Source organism: Crotalus tigris, unplaced genomic scaffold, assembly GCF_016545835.1.
Source record: "Crotalus tigris isolate CLP2741 ecotype Arizona unplaced genomic scaffold, ASM1654583v1 scf7180000019245.846064, whole genome shotgun sequence".
In the NCBI taxonomy this organism is placed as follows: Eukaryota; Metazoa; Chordata; class Lepidosauria; order Squamata; family Viperidae; genus Crotalus; species Crotalus tigris.
In genome coordinates this window covers 762,383-777,950 of record NW_024097453.1, presented here as the reverse complement: position 1 = coordinate 777,950, position 15,568 = coordinate 762,383, and the positions used below count along the sequence as shown (strand labels likewise).

At 35.7% G+C, this 15,568-nt stretch overlaps 1 protein-coding gene across 5 annotated transcripts in view; it reads left to right on the top strand.

The window, feature by feature from the left end:
- The first annotated feature begins 796 nt into the window (after nt 1–796).
- Nucleotides 797–15,568, top strand: part of PPP3CA (protein phosphatase 3 catalytic subunit alpha) — an 80,694-nt gene continuing 65,922 nt past the window's right edge. For all 5 annotated transcript variants that reach the window (XM_039361331.1, XM_039361329.1, XM_039361328.1 and 2 more), the window contains exon 1: nt 797–928. In XM_039361331.1, the coding sequence (XP_039217265.1) occupies nt 839–928 (90 nt within the window). In that variant the 5' untranslated portion in view covers nt 797–838. The remainder of the gene's footprint in view (nt 929–15,568) is intronic.

The window sequence follows — 15,568 nt, the reverse complement described above, 5'->3', positions numbered from 1 at the left end:
CAACTTTTTTTTAATAGAGTTGATATACTGTTTCTCATGGCATATATCTAACCTTATTTTCTCCTTTTATTCCACTATTGTTTTGGTTGCTAGAAGAATGCTACAAAATCTCCTTGATCAAAAGTTATTATGGACCGAATAAACTTCCATTCTAATTGCAGTTGTAATCCTTGAAACTTATCCAATGATTTTTAATATAGACCTGGTCAGCAGCATTTTGTTATGGTCTGAGCCCAAGAACAAGATAGTGCTCCTTCCCAGGCCATGTTCAAAGGCTGACTGAACTGAAAGTTGAATCTTACTATCACATCACCAGCGTTGAAGAATCTTACACCATGGATGCTAGTTTATGGAACAATATAGTCTAACATCTGGAAAGCAGATGGGTGCAGGGCATTATGGCTGTCTCTATAAGACACTAATGTCTGTTCATAACATCTGTAACCTGAGGCAGTCAATATGCTTCACCTATGCCTGAGCCATCTATCCATATAGATATAGATGTAAATCAGTTTCATAGTTCTTCTCTTATTCCATGTTTCATAGCAGCTAAAGAATCTTGAATAGCAAACTGGAAGGCTATTGGTAGTCAACATAAATCAGGAGTGGACAACTATGGCACTTTTATGAAAGTTGCCATAGTTGCCCATCCTGATGGCAAATCAGTGATGTAATATGTTAGAAAGAAATTGCCCAGATCCTACATTCTAGATTTAAGTTACATTTCACTTACTATCTAGAAAATAAATATAGTTCTATAATGTATAGCATTATTAATTATTATTTCCATCATTTTCTTTCAGTTTGTGGCGATATCCATGGACAATTCTTTGACTTGATGAAGCTGTTTGAAGTGGGAGGTTCTCCTGCCAACACACGATACCTTTTTCTAGGGGACTATGTTGACAGAGGATACTTCAGTATTGAAGTAAGTGTTGTTTCCTTCTTTAGCTATGAAATTAATTTGCAATGCATGTTGATTTCTTATTTTCTTTCAGTATATTATAATTCTAAAAGTATATTTTCATGCTGCCACTTTTGGCAAACATGGTATACAGAAATGTTCAGTAGAAAGCATCACGTTGAACTACCATAAGCATATTTGGTCTTTTTCTTCTAGCCTAGATATTACACTTTTTAAAAATAGTTAATATTTTATAATTATTAAATTTCAGGCAGGTCTAATTTATTTGGTTAAGCCCTGAAATCATTATAGGTAGTCCTTGTTTAACAACCTCTTGTTCAGTGACTGGGGTTACAGTGGTGTTGAACAAATGGTACTGACAATTTGTCTTTGAAGTTCTGGCTGTCCCAGCACCCCTGCTTTTACATGATCCTGATCTAGGCACTTGGCAACTGGCTTGCACTAATGAGAGTTTCAGCATCCAACAGTTACGTGATCACAATTTGTGACCTTCCTTGCTACATCACACAAGCAAAGTTAACCAGGAAGCTGGCAAGGAATGTTGCGACTTGCCCTGGCAAACCTAGCAGACAACTTTGTCTCCCAAAAAGTAGAGAAGGGAACTAGGGATTTGACATTTTGGATCTACTTCTCACTAACAGAGATGAAATGATAGAAGGTGTTGAAACCATAGGAACCCTGGGAGGAAGTGATCATGCAATATTGGAATTCAACATTATGGAAGCACAAGCAATAGAACACAGTCAAACGAGAGTCTTGGACTTCAAGAGAGCTAATTTCAATAAACTTAGAGAGGGCTTGGGAAGGATTCCATGGATGAGAATCCTCAAGGGGAAAACAACTCAAGAAGCTTGGGAAATTTTGAAAAATGAGATAATAAAAGCCCATTCTAGCACAATACCAACAAAGGAGAAAAATAACAGCTCTCATAAAGAACTCTCTAGCTGTATAAAGAGCTCTCTGACAAACTGAAAGGTAAAAAGGACAAGTATAGAAAGTGGAAAGAGGGGCACATAACTAAGTCAGAATATCAGCAAATAGCCCAAGCCTCCAAACATGAAGTGAGGAAAGCCAAGGCTCAAAATGAACTAAGGCTTGCGACCAAAGTCAAAAATAACAAAAAAAAGCTTCTTTCAACATGTAAAAAACGAAGAAAAAAGTGAAGGAAACTATTGGTCCATTAGTGGGTGAAAGTGGCAAGAAGGTGACAAGCAACAGGGAGAAAGCAGAACTATTTAACTGTTTTTTGCATCTGTCTTTACACAAAGGAAAAAACAGACCAACTTATCAAAAATAGTGCCATAAAAAACAGAATAGAAACACAAGTTAAGATAGGCAAGAAAATGGTAAGTGAACACCTATCCAGCCTAGACGAGTTCAAATCTCCAGGACCAGATGGATTACACCCCAATGTTCTCAAGGAACAGGCAGATGTGCTCTCAGAACTACTGAACTATATTTTTCAAAGATCCTGGAACACAGGGGAACTACCAGAGGACTGGAAAAGAGCTGATGTAGTTCCCATCTACAAAAAAGGGAAAAAAAATGGACCCAGGAAATTACAGACCTATCAGCCTGACCTCAATACCTGGGAAGATCCTGGAAAAGATAATCAAACAATGAATCAGTGAACACCTAGAGGCAAACAAAGCCAATTACTAAAAGCCAACATGGGTTTGTGAAAAATAGATCATGCCAGACAAATCTTATTGCATTCTTTGACCAAGTGACAAAATTAGTGGATCAGAGGAATGCTGTGGACATAATTTACTTGGACTTCAGTAAGGCATTTGATAAAGTAGGTCACAACCTACTACTTGACAAGATAGAAAAATGTGGGGTAGACAGCACCACCACCAGATGAATCCATAGCTGGCTGACCGGCCGTACTCAGTGAGTGGTCCTCAATGGAAGTGCATCTATATGGAGGGAAGTGTGTAGTGGGGTGCCCCAGGGCTCTGTTCTTGGTCCAGTGCTCTTCAACTTCTTCATCAACGATTTGGACGAAGGGATAGATGGGGAACTCATCAAATTTGCAGACGACACCAAGCTGGCAGGAATAGCCAACACTCCAGAAGACAGGCTTAAGATACAGAAGGATCTGGACAGACTTGAACACTGGGCGCTATCTAACAAAATGAAATTCAATGGTGAAAAAAGCAAGGTTCTACATTTAGGCAAGAAAAACCAAATGCACAGCTATAGTATAGGGGGTACCTTGCTCAATAGTAGTAACTGTGAGAGGGACCTCGGAGTCCTAGTGGACAATCACCTAAATATGAGCCAGCAGTGTGCTGCAGCTGCCAAAAAGGCCAACGCAGTGCTAAGTTGCATAAACAGAGGGATAGAATCAAGATCACGTGAAGTGTTAATACCACTTTACAATGCCTTAGTAAGGCCACACTTGGAATACTGCATCCAGTTTTGGTCACCATGGTGTAAAAAAGATGTTGAGACTCTAGAAAGAGTACAGAGAAGAGCAACAAAGATGATTAGGGGACTGGAGGCTAAAACATATAAGGCACAACTGCTGGAATTGGGTATGTCTAGTTTAATGAAGAGAAGGATGAGGGAGGACATGATAGCAGTGTTCCAATATCTCAGGGGCTGCCACAAAGAAGAGGATGTCAAGCTATTTTCCAAAGCACCTGAAGGCAGGACAAGAAGCAACGGGTGGAAACTAAGGAAGGAGAGAAGCAACCTAGAACTAAGGAGAAACTTCCTGACAGTTAGAACAGTTAACCAGTGGAAGAGCCTGCCTCCAGAAGCTGTGAATGCTCCAACACTGGAGGTTTTTAAGAAGAGATTAGACAACCATTTGTCCGAAATGGTATAGGGCAGGAGTGTTAAACTCAATTTCAGTGAGGGCCGCATCAGCATTGCGGTTGCCCTTGGGGGCCAGGTGGGTGTGTCCAGAGTGGGTGCAGCCTACTGGATGGGCGTGGATGGAGTGGGTGTGGCCTACTGGATAGGTGTGGCCAGTTCTACATCATTTGTGTCAAGGGTGCCTGTGGGGGCCTGGGCAGGAGTGAGACAGATCTGAGGGTCTCTGGCAGAAGGGGGTGGGATCGAGGCAAGTGCCAAGGCATGGTCCACCGGGGCAAATGCCAAGATGGCCACCACAAAATTTGTACATTGGCTCCCGGCTGGCCTGGGCAAGGGTCAAGGCAGCAGGGGCCATTCCCTCACTGCTTCCAGGATGGCTTCGTGGGCCACATGAAACCACTTTGCGGGCCTTGTGTTTGACATGTCTAGTATAGGGTTTCCTGCCTGAGCAGGGGGTTGGACTAGATGACCTCCAAGGTCCCTTCCAACTTTACTATTATTGTTTATTATTATTATTATTATTATTATTATTATTATTATTATTATTATTATATTCTCCCTCACCTGGTAGCAGTTACTCCAATCCAAGTGCCTTGCACACCACCTGCACACCCTCCCCCACCCAGCAGCAGCCACAAATCTATTGCTGGCTTTGTTGCAACCTTCTGGACTTACTTAATGACCTGTCATCCTCGCTTAACAATGGCAACAGAGAATGCCAGCACTAAGCATGCAATCACATGTCATTACATGACTTCAAACTTTTATGACTGCATCACTTAGCAACGGAAATTCTGGTCCCAATTATTTTGCACATCTGTACTGAGAACTAATATGTAATGTTAGCTTATTTGGTTGAAAAATTATTCATTAAAACTAACAGTATATTCAAAATGTCAAAGCTTTATAGGTAGTCCTCAATTTACATTTCTTAAGTCGTTGTTATGTGACCACATAGGATTTTATAAACATTTTTGTGACAGTTGTGATGTGAATGGAGTGTTCATTAAGTGAATCCATTTTACCCTTTGGACGACTTTTGCTTTAAACTGGAAGTAGATATTGGTTTACAGCAAAAAAATGTCATAAATTGAGTCATGTGTTCATGGACATTGCAAATGACCATAAATGTGAGCTGGTTGGTAACTGTCATAAATTGAGTCATGTGACTATGGGTGCAGCTGTTGGAACTTCAACAGCAAGTCTTGAGTAGCTTTGGAGAGGTCCACTGAAACTTTGAATTGTCACTAAGCAACTGGTCATAAGCTGAGGGCTATGTGTAAGCTAAATTACTCACTTCCCTTTCCTTGCCTTCCCCCCAAAGAAAGACTTATGGATTCTACAAAGCTGTCACATTGCCCTGGAAAACTGTTTTACCCTGTTTCTTCAAACTAAGTCCTTCTGAATCCTTATGACTTCCACATTCGGTATGCAGGATTGCAATTTAAATAATTCACATTCACCTTCCTTATAGTTTTAAAAGGATTTTAAACTTCTTTTTAATTTGGCCAAGTCTAAAAACAATCTGCCTTTTTTTTCCTGCAGTGGCATCAGATAATTGTGATGACTAACGGTTATCTTGCATTTAATTATGTTCCTTCCATATAAAATACAGTAAGAGGAATAAAGGAGCAATATGTATTCTTCCTGGCCATGTTAAATTACACTTTGGGTAGATTAATACTGCTCCTTAAGGCCATTCTATGTTTTTATCATATTTGAGATAGTAAGGAAAAGACAGCATCTATTGTAAAATCAAACAGGTTTTAAGGGTTTGGACCATCAACTTCTATGTTCTCTGAATCTGTCTTTTTTGTGGTGGGTGGAATTGCCTGCTGCCTGCAAATTGTTTCAAATAGAGACAACAGTGCATGAAGAAAACCTCTGTATTTTTAGGAACAAGAATTGGAAATTATACAAGGTGGGTGGTAGAAATATAATAATGCATTGCAAAGGAAAATGAAGCATTTCAAACTTTTATGTATGCTATGTGTGCGGGTGCATATAATATATGTATACACACACACATACACACACACAGAGATACACACACTCATATACATACCAAACACACACACACTGCAAAGCTCAATAAAATATCTGGTCTTTTTAAGCCATAAATTTGTCATTTTCCCCTTCCACCCCAGAAATAAATTAGGACTAGGCTATGTTCATTCTACTTTAATTTCTTTTTTTTAAAAAAAAAAGTTTTTCCTTTGAAGGGAGAGTGTTAGATAACCCTTCAGTTTAGCCTAGTAATTGAGTCTTCGGTTTAGCATAAAAATTAAGAGAAATATAATGAAGATTCCTGGTACATTTTTCTGTGTTGCAATACTAACACTGCAAGAGAACTAGTGTCTCTAATAGAAGACCTGTTTGGATCTTCTCAAATCTCAAATGCTGTAAATTATCATATGAACTTTGTTACAAGCTACCCTACCACAACATTTTAAAAGTAAATTATTATAGGAATCCTTCAAGCTCGAATAATTGGAGGTACAATAGACATGTTTAACATTACTGAAAAAAAATTGATAGAAAGACTTCTTTCTTTTTCTTCATTCTAAAACACAGGGTCATTCATTCAAGATAGATGAAGAATGCATGGTTGCAGAATGGAATATTTTATAGACAGTTAATTTGAATTACTTTAAAGGACTATTATATAACTTCATGGAGGACATTATAGGCACTAGTTACAACTGTGGTAATGAAGAATTCATATTCATTCAATCAATCAATTTCTTAGCTGCTCATCCCAGTCAATGTCCCTGGGAAGCTTACAATTTAAAAAATTACAATAAAAATAATAAAAACATAATAACAAGAGAAACATCCTAAATAAATATACATAGTAGCCAAAATATTTAGCCAGTTAGCAATACAGCCAGGAAATAGGGCCCTTAACTCATTCATCTTGAATCTCACAGCTCTTTCCTTTTCATCAGCTTTCTATTCCGTCCATTATATCTATATTGTTCTTACTGCTTGTATAGCATTAACCCCTTTGCTCAAGGGCTTCTAGCAGTAGTAGACAGGCATCTGTATACCCTTGTCCAGATAATCATGGACATGGGCATTTCTTCATAGTCCTTTGGCCACTTTGATCAGTAGAGATGTAGATACTGTAGACATTGTGCCTTAGCTATCTTGCTAGGTTGGCATAGGACCTCAAGAAAGCTGCTTCCTCATTTCTGGAAGACAGATTAGGAGTTTACAGGTTCTTCAGCTGCCATAACCAGCAGTACTTACTTTGATTTGGTTACTGATGTCTTTAGATCAGAAGAAGAAGAAAGAAATTGTGAATTAAATTTAACAATGTTATCAATCTTTATCTACATATGGTCTCTAGGAAAGATCATCTAATGATGCATGATTGGGCAGCTGTCTTATAATCATGTGTCAACTCTTTAAGATAGATAGACTAGGGCACTATGCATGCTTTTAGCAGAGCAGTCTTTAGTTCACTATTTCTTCCCCAAACATTGTCCTTTTGTGTTTTCTAGACCCCCCAAAATACTGTTATTTAAAAACATTAAAAATAACGATAATATCCTCTTGAAAGGGAGGAGATAGCTCTCTGATGACCATTGATGGCATGAAACTCTTTACTAGTTTTTGCTGTACTATTTACTGTACTGAGCATATATACAATTCTTCCAGGTTCAATTATACTTCAGGTTTGGCTTCCATTCTAGCCTCTTTTGAATTCTAGCCTCTTTTAACCTGATTTGAATATACAGATTGGTCTTTAAACAGTTGCATTCCTCTTCTTTGCAAAAATGAAAAGTGGTAATGATTGTTTAAGAAAAGCCTTCCAGGAATTATCAATGGATTTCTCCTATTCAAAATCTTTTTTTCTGCAGAAATCTAAAAGTATACTTTCTTCCTTCCTTAAAAATATACCTTAGTCTTCCCTTTTAATCGTCTAAATAGGAGTCTCTGGGCAAATAGGCAAATGATTTGTAGCTGAGAAAGAGGCTAGAATGGAAGCCAAACTTGCAATATCTTTTAAGTCATAAATTTGCACAATTTAGCTTTTCCCCAGTTGTCCAAATGCTCAAAACTGACTGCTAATTGGAAGTAATAGCATTCTCATGCATTTTTCCACCATAGCTCCTATATACTAGAAGTGTTATAATTCAGGGATGTTTAGTTAGCGCTGACCTTCAGATAAATGTCACTTGGAGAGGTCTTTTGAATTTTATATGGTGACATGTTTTGTTAAAGGGTCAAGCAACAGATATGATTTGTAAATATAGATTGGCAAATATAGCATACCTTCTGCGAGCAAAATACATTTCTGGCTGCAATCAAGATTCCCCTTCCATTATCTGAATATTTTGCAATATGCTAAAATCAAAGAGGAATGTCCCAGCACAGTATTCTGCTTAATTTGTGCCTTGACAAATACTCTCAATTAAAATGCTGGATATTATGACTCAGTATTCTGGGATTTGAAGAGAAGATGCAGAATTGTGAACTGTGCAGTTTATAAAGTTGTTCTTCTAATGCATGATGGAATATGAATATAGTTAGCAGAAGGGATACATTTCCTGCTGGTTGGGTAATGCAGAATTGAAATGGTTTTGAAATTGTACAAGGACTTCAGATACAAGTGCATCCTCCAATTTTCAAAAGAAACTTAAAATAATTCTTATTTTGTTCTGTTTATAGAGAACTGCTTACAAGAAACTAGCACAGAACCACATATCTTAATAGTTTTTCCCATCCCATATTTCAGACAAAACAAAGCAGATAGAGTATATGGATTTTTGTCCATACAATCATCTGAAAATAGTTGTTCTATGAATGGAGTACAGAGATGTTTGTGCAGTGTATCTAAATTCTGCTCTAAGTAGCAATCTGATAATTGTTTGAACAATACCACATATTTAGGATTAGCAACTGCCTTTTGGCATTTGCTAATGAGACAATACTCGGTGGATTTTATAGATGTTCTAATTTTCATATTTAAACAACACTTGATCTGACTATTAAAGTAGAAGTACACATTTAGGCCAAAATTATTTCATACACAAAGCCTTTGATCAATTTTCAATAAAACCACTATCCAAATTCTTTATACTCTTGTTTAGAACCAGAATGCTATGAAGTGGCCAAATACCTATTAATTTGATTAAAGAGTGAGCCAAAGGGGTTTGCATTATTTACTTATTTAACTGATGTGTATATACTGCCATTTAAAATCAGGTCTTCATGAAATTGTCAGTCTAAAAATCTTGCATTCAGTAAAGCTAGTAAATATCATTGAAAAAACTAATTAATTAATACTGAATTTCTTAGGATGGAAAGCATTTCAAATACAAGGATTTTTCTTTTTACATATTGTCATTTTAATGAATTACTAATTTAGTGATTAATCCTAAAGTTGATGAATAAGCTTCCAGATGTCATAAATAAGTTGAAGAATATTCAACATATGGTAAAAGAAACATGTGTTAATACGATCCTTGAGAGCAAAATAAAACAGGCAGATGTTACCAGTGATAATGTAACACCAACTTCAGGCCGTTCAGAAAAATTGGGATTGCAATGTTTAAACATTTAAATTCCCAACCAGCTTGGCTGAAGATTGCTGTTGTATTCTCTCAAGACATTTAATCACATAATGATACCACTACAGTTTCCTTTTCCTTTAAGTGTGTTGTATGTTCTGAAGGCATATGGTTAACATAGAGTATATCATGTCAAAGGAGAAAAAAATTCTCCTTTGACAATTTGAATTGGATTTTCTTGTTTAGAGTTCTGGAAAATTTTAACTTTATTAAATAAGTAAAATTATTTTATACTTCATAGAAAGACAAATAATTGTTAACGGAAAACTAACAAAAAAAGGCTCCAAATACCCGTTGTTTCTATCCTTGTTTATATTCTTGAGGTACAGGTAGTCCTCGACTTATAACCATAACTGAGCCCAAAATTTCTGTCACTAAGTAGGACATTTGTTAAGTGAGTTTTGCCTCATTTTATGACCTTTCTCCCATAGTTGTTAAGTGAAACTATATTCCCCATTGACTTTGCTTGACAGAAGATTGCAAAAGGGGATCACATGATCTTGGGACACTGCAGCCGTCATAAATAAAGTCAGTTGCCAGGTATCTGACTTTTGATCACATGACCATGGGGATGTTGCAATGGTCATAAGTGTGAAAAACAGTCATAAGTGACTTTTTTCGGTGCTGTTGTAACTTTGAACAGTCACTCAATGAGTGGTTATAATTCAAGGACTATCTGTATTGAACACAGACATAAGACAAGATGAGAAAATTGTGGGAGTTAAGCTTTAAAAAAGAATTCATAGATGACCTGATAATAGTTTTAGAAGAATTGGTAGGAGGAATAGAAAATTCCTAACAAGTTTTAAGTTTAAGAAAATGGAGATGCTAAGAAAAATATGAAATCAGAAGATCAAATAAAACTGATGGAGAAAACTGAATTTAAAATTGGAAAAAAAATAAAATGATATTATAACAAATATGAATTATATGTTATTTCAAAATAAGTATGTTAAGGGAATAAAATTAAGAAGATGGGACAAATTAAAATTGTCATTGTTAGGGAGAACTTTTGCGGTGAGAATTATTGTTTTGCTTACAAGCGATGTACAAACAATGGCAAAGGATATATCTAAAGTTATATGGCAAGGAGGGAAAACCCACAAGTTAAATATAATGCGCTACAAGATGCAAAAGAAAGATTGGGTTTACTGGATTTGAAACTGCATTTTGCATTTTGATGTTTGAACAGAGAAACCCATTTTGGTCTTTTAGAGTTAGATGACCATGACCTGAAGCTTGGATATATGTTATGATAAAGTTAAAATTAATATGTATTTTAAATATTTTATTAGATATGCCATATTGGAAATGTAAAAGATACAAAGCCAGACTATGCCTGAAAACATTTCTGTGGATTACAGTGCCTATAAGAAATATGGCAAGGACAAACAAATTGTTAACATACCAAGAATTTTTGGAAAATATTTAAAGTGAATATAAAATTAATCTATAGAGAGAGCAACTAATAGTAGAAGAATGATTGCCAATAGCTTTGACATTTACAGTTATCAGAAAGATTCAAAATGGATAAAAAGACCTGGTATAAAAAGACATAAATTGAGGCACTGTTGTGTATTGATGATAAACATTTAATTGCTAAAATGTATCAACTTTTGTTGACACTTGAAGCAGGAAGAATAGGTTAAAAGTCAGCTAATTATTTTGATTATAATATGCAGGTGGATCCGTGGGGAAAAATGGTTTTAAAAAGGTTGACATTTTCATTATGTTATGATCATTAAAAGAATTTTTATAAAATGGTATACAATGTCAGAGAAATTATCTAGAATGTATACTGGAAATGTGAACAAAATGAAAGGGCATTTTATCATACTAGGTGGACATGTGAAAAACATTAAAAATGGATTAAAATACATGCATTAATATAGTAGATTTTGAAGTTTAATATTCAACTGAAGCCATAATTTCTTTTAGGATTGATGAATAAACAGTTAGAAAACGTTATAGAAGATTATTTCAATTTTTTTTATTAGAGAAAGAATACTATACTTTGACAAAAAGAAAAACACCTTAATTATTTCAGTTTTATAATATCTAGTATTGTTCAGAATAACTTTCTGGCTTTCAGTTCCCATAATTCCCTCCTAGAATCAGTCCAGTAGAAAAGAGCGTATTGTTGAAACTTAAGGAATAGATAGGATCTCAATGCTATCATTGAGTTTAGACTTGATCTTAGATGAAATACCAAAAACTTGTTAACTTTTATTACGTCATAATGTAATTGCACTTCAGATTCAATTTTACACATACATTTTACATTTTATATTTGTTAAAAGTTTAGTAATAGGACCATGTAATCACTATATGAAAAAAAAACCCTCACATTTTCTATAGCTTAAAAGAAGACACAACTTTTTAATTAAGCCTCATGGCATCTATTTGTGGTAAATCAATGTTATGATTTATAGTTTGTTACATATATAAACTAGAATACAAAGAAGAGTTGCTGCCTTGTCATTGGCAAAAGGAAATAGAAAAAAACCCCTTCAAAATGGAAAGACAGATGAAAGTCTTTCACTATTTTAGGCTGTCACTCACTACAAAGAAAGAGAACTTACCATTAGAGAATGTTAGGAAATGATTCAGTGCATTAATGAGAAGTGAATGGGTTTAGAAGTCAGGGAGGCTGAGAAGAGAAGAGAAAAACAAGACCATATTTTTTATTTTTTTTAAATTAGGGCTCCCCTGCAATTGTTATTTTCACACTATAGGATTGGTTCAGGATAGCCCATATCTTAGTATCATATCCAACATGTGAAATCTGTCTGGGACACGAAGTATAATTGAGTTTGAAAAAGAAATCCGTTCGGCTTCATGCTTCTAGGAGCACGAAGCCGAAAACACCAGCCTGAAGATGACGAATGGGACTTCGTCGAAACGTCGCCAAGACACTTCCAATTTTACGCGGTAAAAAACTCGAATAACCAAAGACCTACATACAAACACCCGCGAATACATACATATATACACACACACACACACACACACACACACACACACACACACACACATTTTTCTTGAAGAGGCCTTCTCCAATTCATAAGTTCAATTTCTTGCCACATAGCCGGAAGTACTCCTGAGAATGTCATCTTTACAGGAGCTAATCATAATCAATAAGGTTAAGGGAGAGGGGGCGGTTGACAAGGAAATAGATTCACAATATTCTAAGTCTTTGCCTGGGGGATAGCCATTTTGTTGGGTAGATGGTGAATGATCCTGCTTTTTTGAAAAGTGACCTATAACTTTCCAGATGTTTGCTGGATTGTTGCATTGTGCAGTCTTGTAAATAGAAAGGTGAAAGCTACAGATTCCCATAACAAAAAGCTCATAACTTATAATATAACAACTGGTGTCTGCTAACCAAAATAAATGAATCATAATCCTTCATCTTGGAGAGGCATAAACCCAACTTACGTGTGTGACCATAATTTTAAAACATCTTTAACACCTCCACAGGCTATTTTCCCTCTGAACTCAAAATTATGGCTATTGTATTTTCTTTTGTGGTAGAGAAGGGATTCTTGAGGTTGGAGCTGGGTTTTTCCTTTTTTATTTTGCTTTAGTTTTCTTGTTTTGATATACAAAAATAAACAAAAAGTGATAAAACAAAGAAATACAAACATAAAAATACAGATTAAATCTTGATCCATAGAATAATATTGATCAGCCTTTTTATTATATGCATAAATCTTTTTATTTATTATATAAACTTCTAAAGCAGTGGTTCTCAACCTGTGGGTCGGGACCCCATTTGGAGTCGAACGACCATTTCACCGGGATCGCCAAACAACGCAGTCCGCCATTTTTTCCCCCTTTTCCTTAGCTGTGCTACTCCCTTTTATTCTATTGGCTTTTGAAAGCCAATAGAATAGACTCTCTTGAATAGAGTCTAATTCTATTGGCTTTCAAAAGCCAATAGGAATTGTCCAGGCTGTCTCTACCCTGCTGAGCCTGCCAAAAGTCCCATTCTGCAAATGGTGCTATACCAGTTGAGTAGTCCTCGACTTACTACCGGTTGAGTAGTCCTCGACTTACGACCGATTGGGGGTTGCGGCATTAAAAAGGTTGAGAACCACTGTTCTAAAGGAAGTTTAGAAGCAGGAAGCAAATACATTCCCTCAATCCATGAATGTAAATCCCAGTTACCCATCATTAAAGAATAATCCTTATTGTTATGTACCATTCTCAATGCATTTCAAATAATGGAAACTTCCAGATTTGGGGTTCATTCATATTTTCCACCCATATTCTTTCCAAAAGCAGACAATGAAAGACCAGTCTGACCTATGTAATTCACTCATGATAGTGTGTTGACAGATTTTAGATGTTTCATTATGAAGCTTCACATTCTGTTGTTAAAAATAAAAGAAATATATTTTAAAATATTAATTTGCATATTGCTAAGTATCTTCAGCTTAGCATCTGTTGTAAATGAAGAACTTGTGCCAGACCTTGATCTTCCAGATGGAGAAGAAGTAGAACTTTCCATTGCTGAATAAAAGTGTATGTTATGCGAAGATATAGTCCATCTAAGTGAAGTATAGATCAAATATCAAACTAGATGGCACAAGACAGCTTCCTCTCTGTGTTCATTTGATGGTTCTGTTACATTCTGGAAAATGGCAGTGTTGCTGATACCATATGTGGTACTAGTAGAATGCTTATATGGAAGAGTAATGGGTTCTTATACACCTAGAGGCAAGTCTATAGAAAGTAAGAAACTGGATTTCATGTATTGGATTTTATTGGTGATGTTAGTTAATTAGTTAATGGATTATAATTACCAAGAGTTTCAAGATCTGATATTGTTGACATTTAATAACTAAATCAATTGGATTCAATTGAACTGGGGAGGAGATGGTCTATCAATGTCCCATTCTTCTATTTTGCTAATAGGTAGACCTGCAAAAAGAGAGATGCTAAATAGTGTCTTCCTTTTATGTATGCCTTTTTTTTAAAAAAAGTTACTTATGGATTAAATTTATATGCCACCCATTTCACACTGAAAAATGACTTATTTGCTAGACTAGCCTTTTCCTTAGCATTTAATTGCCTCTTTCTTCCGAGTTTTCTATTCCTCTTCTTTTCTGAAAACAGCATTCTTAGCCATTAGCACCTTGTGTTTATGCAGTCTTGATTTTTTCCTCTAGAAGTATCTTGTTGCAAAACTCGCATACAGCCTCTGCTATGAGTAAAATATATAGGGTTAAATAGGAAGTAATAGATACAGAAATAAGCCCAGATAGGCACAAGTAGCGTCTTTTATTATTTTATTATTAATACTTCAGAAGAATTCTTAGGAAATTCTTTGGGTTATACAGTACAGCAATTTCTACCACTGATCAGTTTATAAAACTAAATTAAGCATACTTTGTGTAACTGGACTTGAATGGAATTATGGTTGTGTAATAATCCTTAGCTTGTTTGTTTCTCAATCTAATTTGGATTCTTACATGAATCTTTTTAAATGATTTAATATGCCTTAGTATCAGTTTCCCCAAGCCATTACAGTATTCTTCTTAGAGCAATATTTTTAAGACTACTTTTCTATATGTGAATATACTACAGCCAGGGTTTAGCGTTGTAATGCCCTAATCATTCCTCTCACTATGTTAGAAGCTGATCTTTCCTCTGAACCTATATCAGGTACGTTGTGTACCAGTTATTAGCTTTGTATAGCAGTTAGTACTGCTTTAAAATTATGCTCTCCCTTCCTCAAAAATAATAAAATTGCTTTACAAAATTCCACACTTTTCTTGTTAGCATTTTTATACTTGTAAAAATGTGTAAAATATTCCATTTCTGGATATTTTCATTATTTCTTGAGATTTCTCTAAACTTGATATAACTGTTGAAGGAAGTGTTAATAAGCATCATCTATCAAAAGGGGCTTGTGGGATGTATTTGTCCACATTTATTCTCAAGGAGTTAAATAAATAATAACAAATTTGTTTTAAAGTTGTTTACAAGAAAATTATTTCAAAAAGTCCTTTTTCTTGTTCTTTTTAATTGAAATGAGCCGTTTTCTTTGATTAAGCTTTTCTGTTTGTTTAAGCTCCATTTGATCTTGTAGGATTTCTGAAGGGCAGGGGTGTCAAACTGCTGGCCCGTGAGCCGGTTTCATCATACCGGAGCCGCGCCCACCCCATTGCCGGCAATGGCGAAAAAGCTCCGATACGTTGCGCGACGTCACGTGACGTCGTGAGTTTGACAT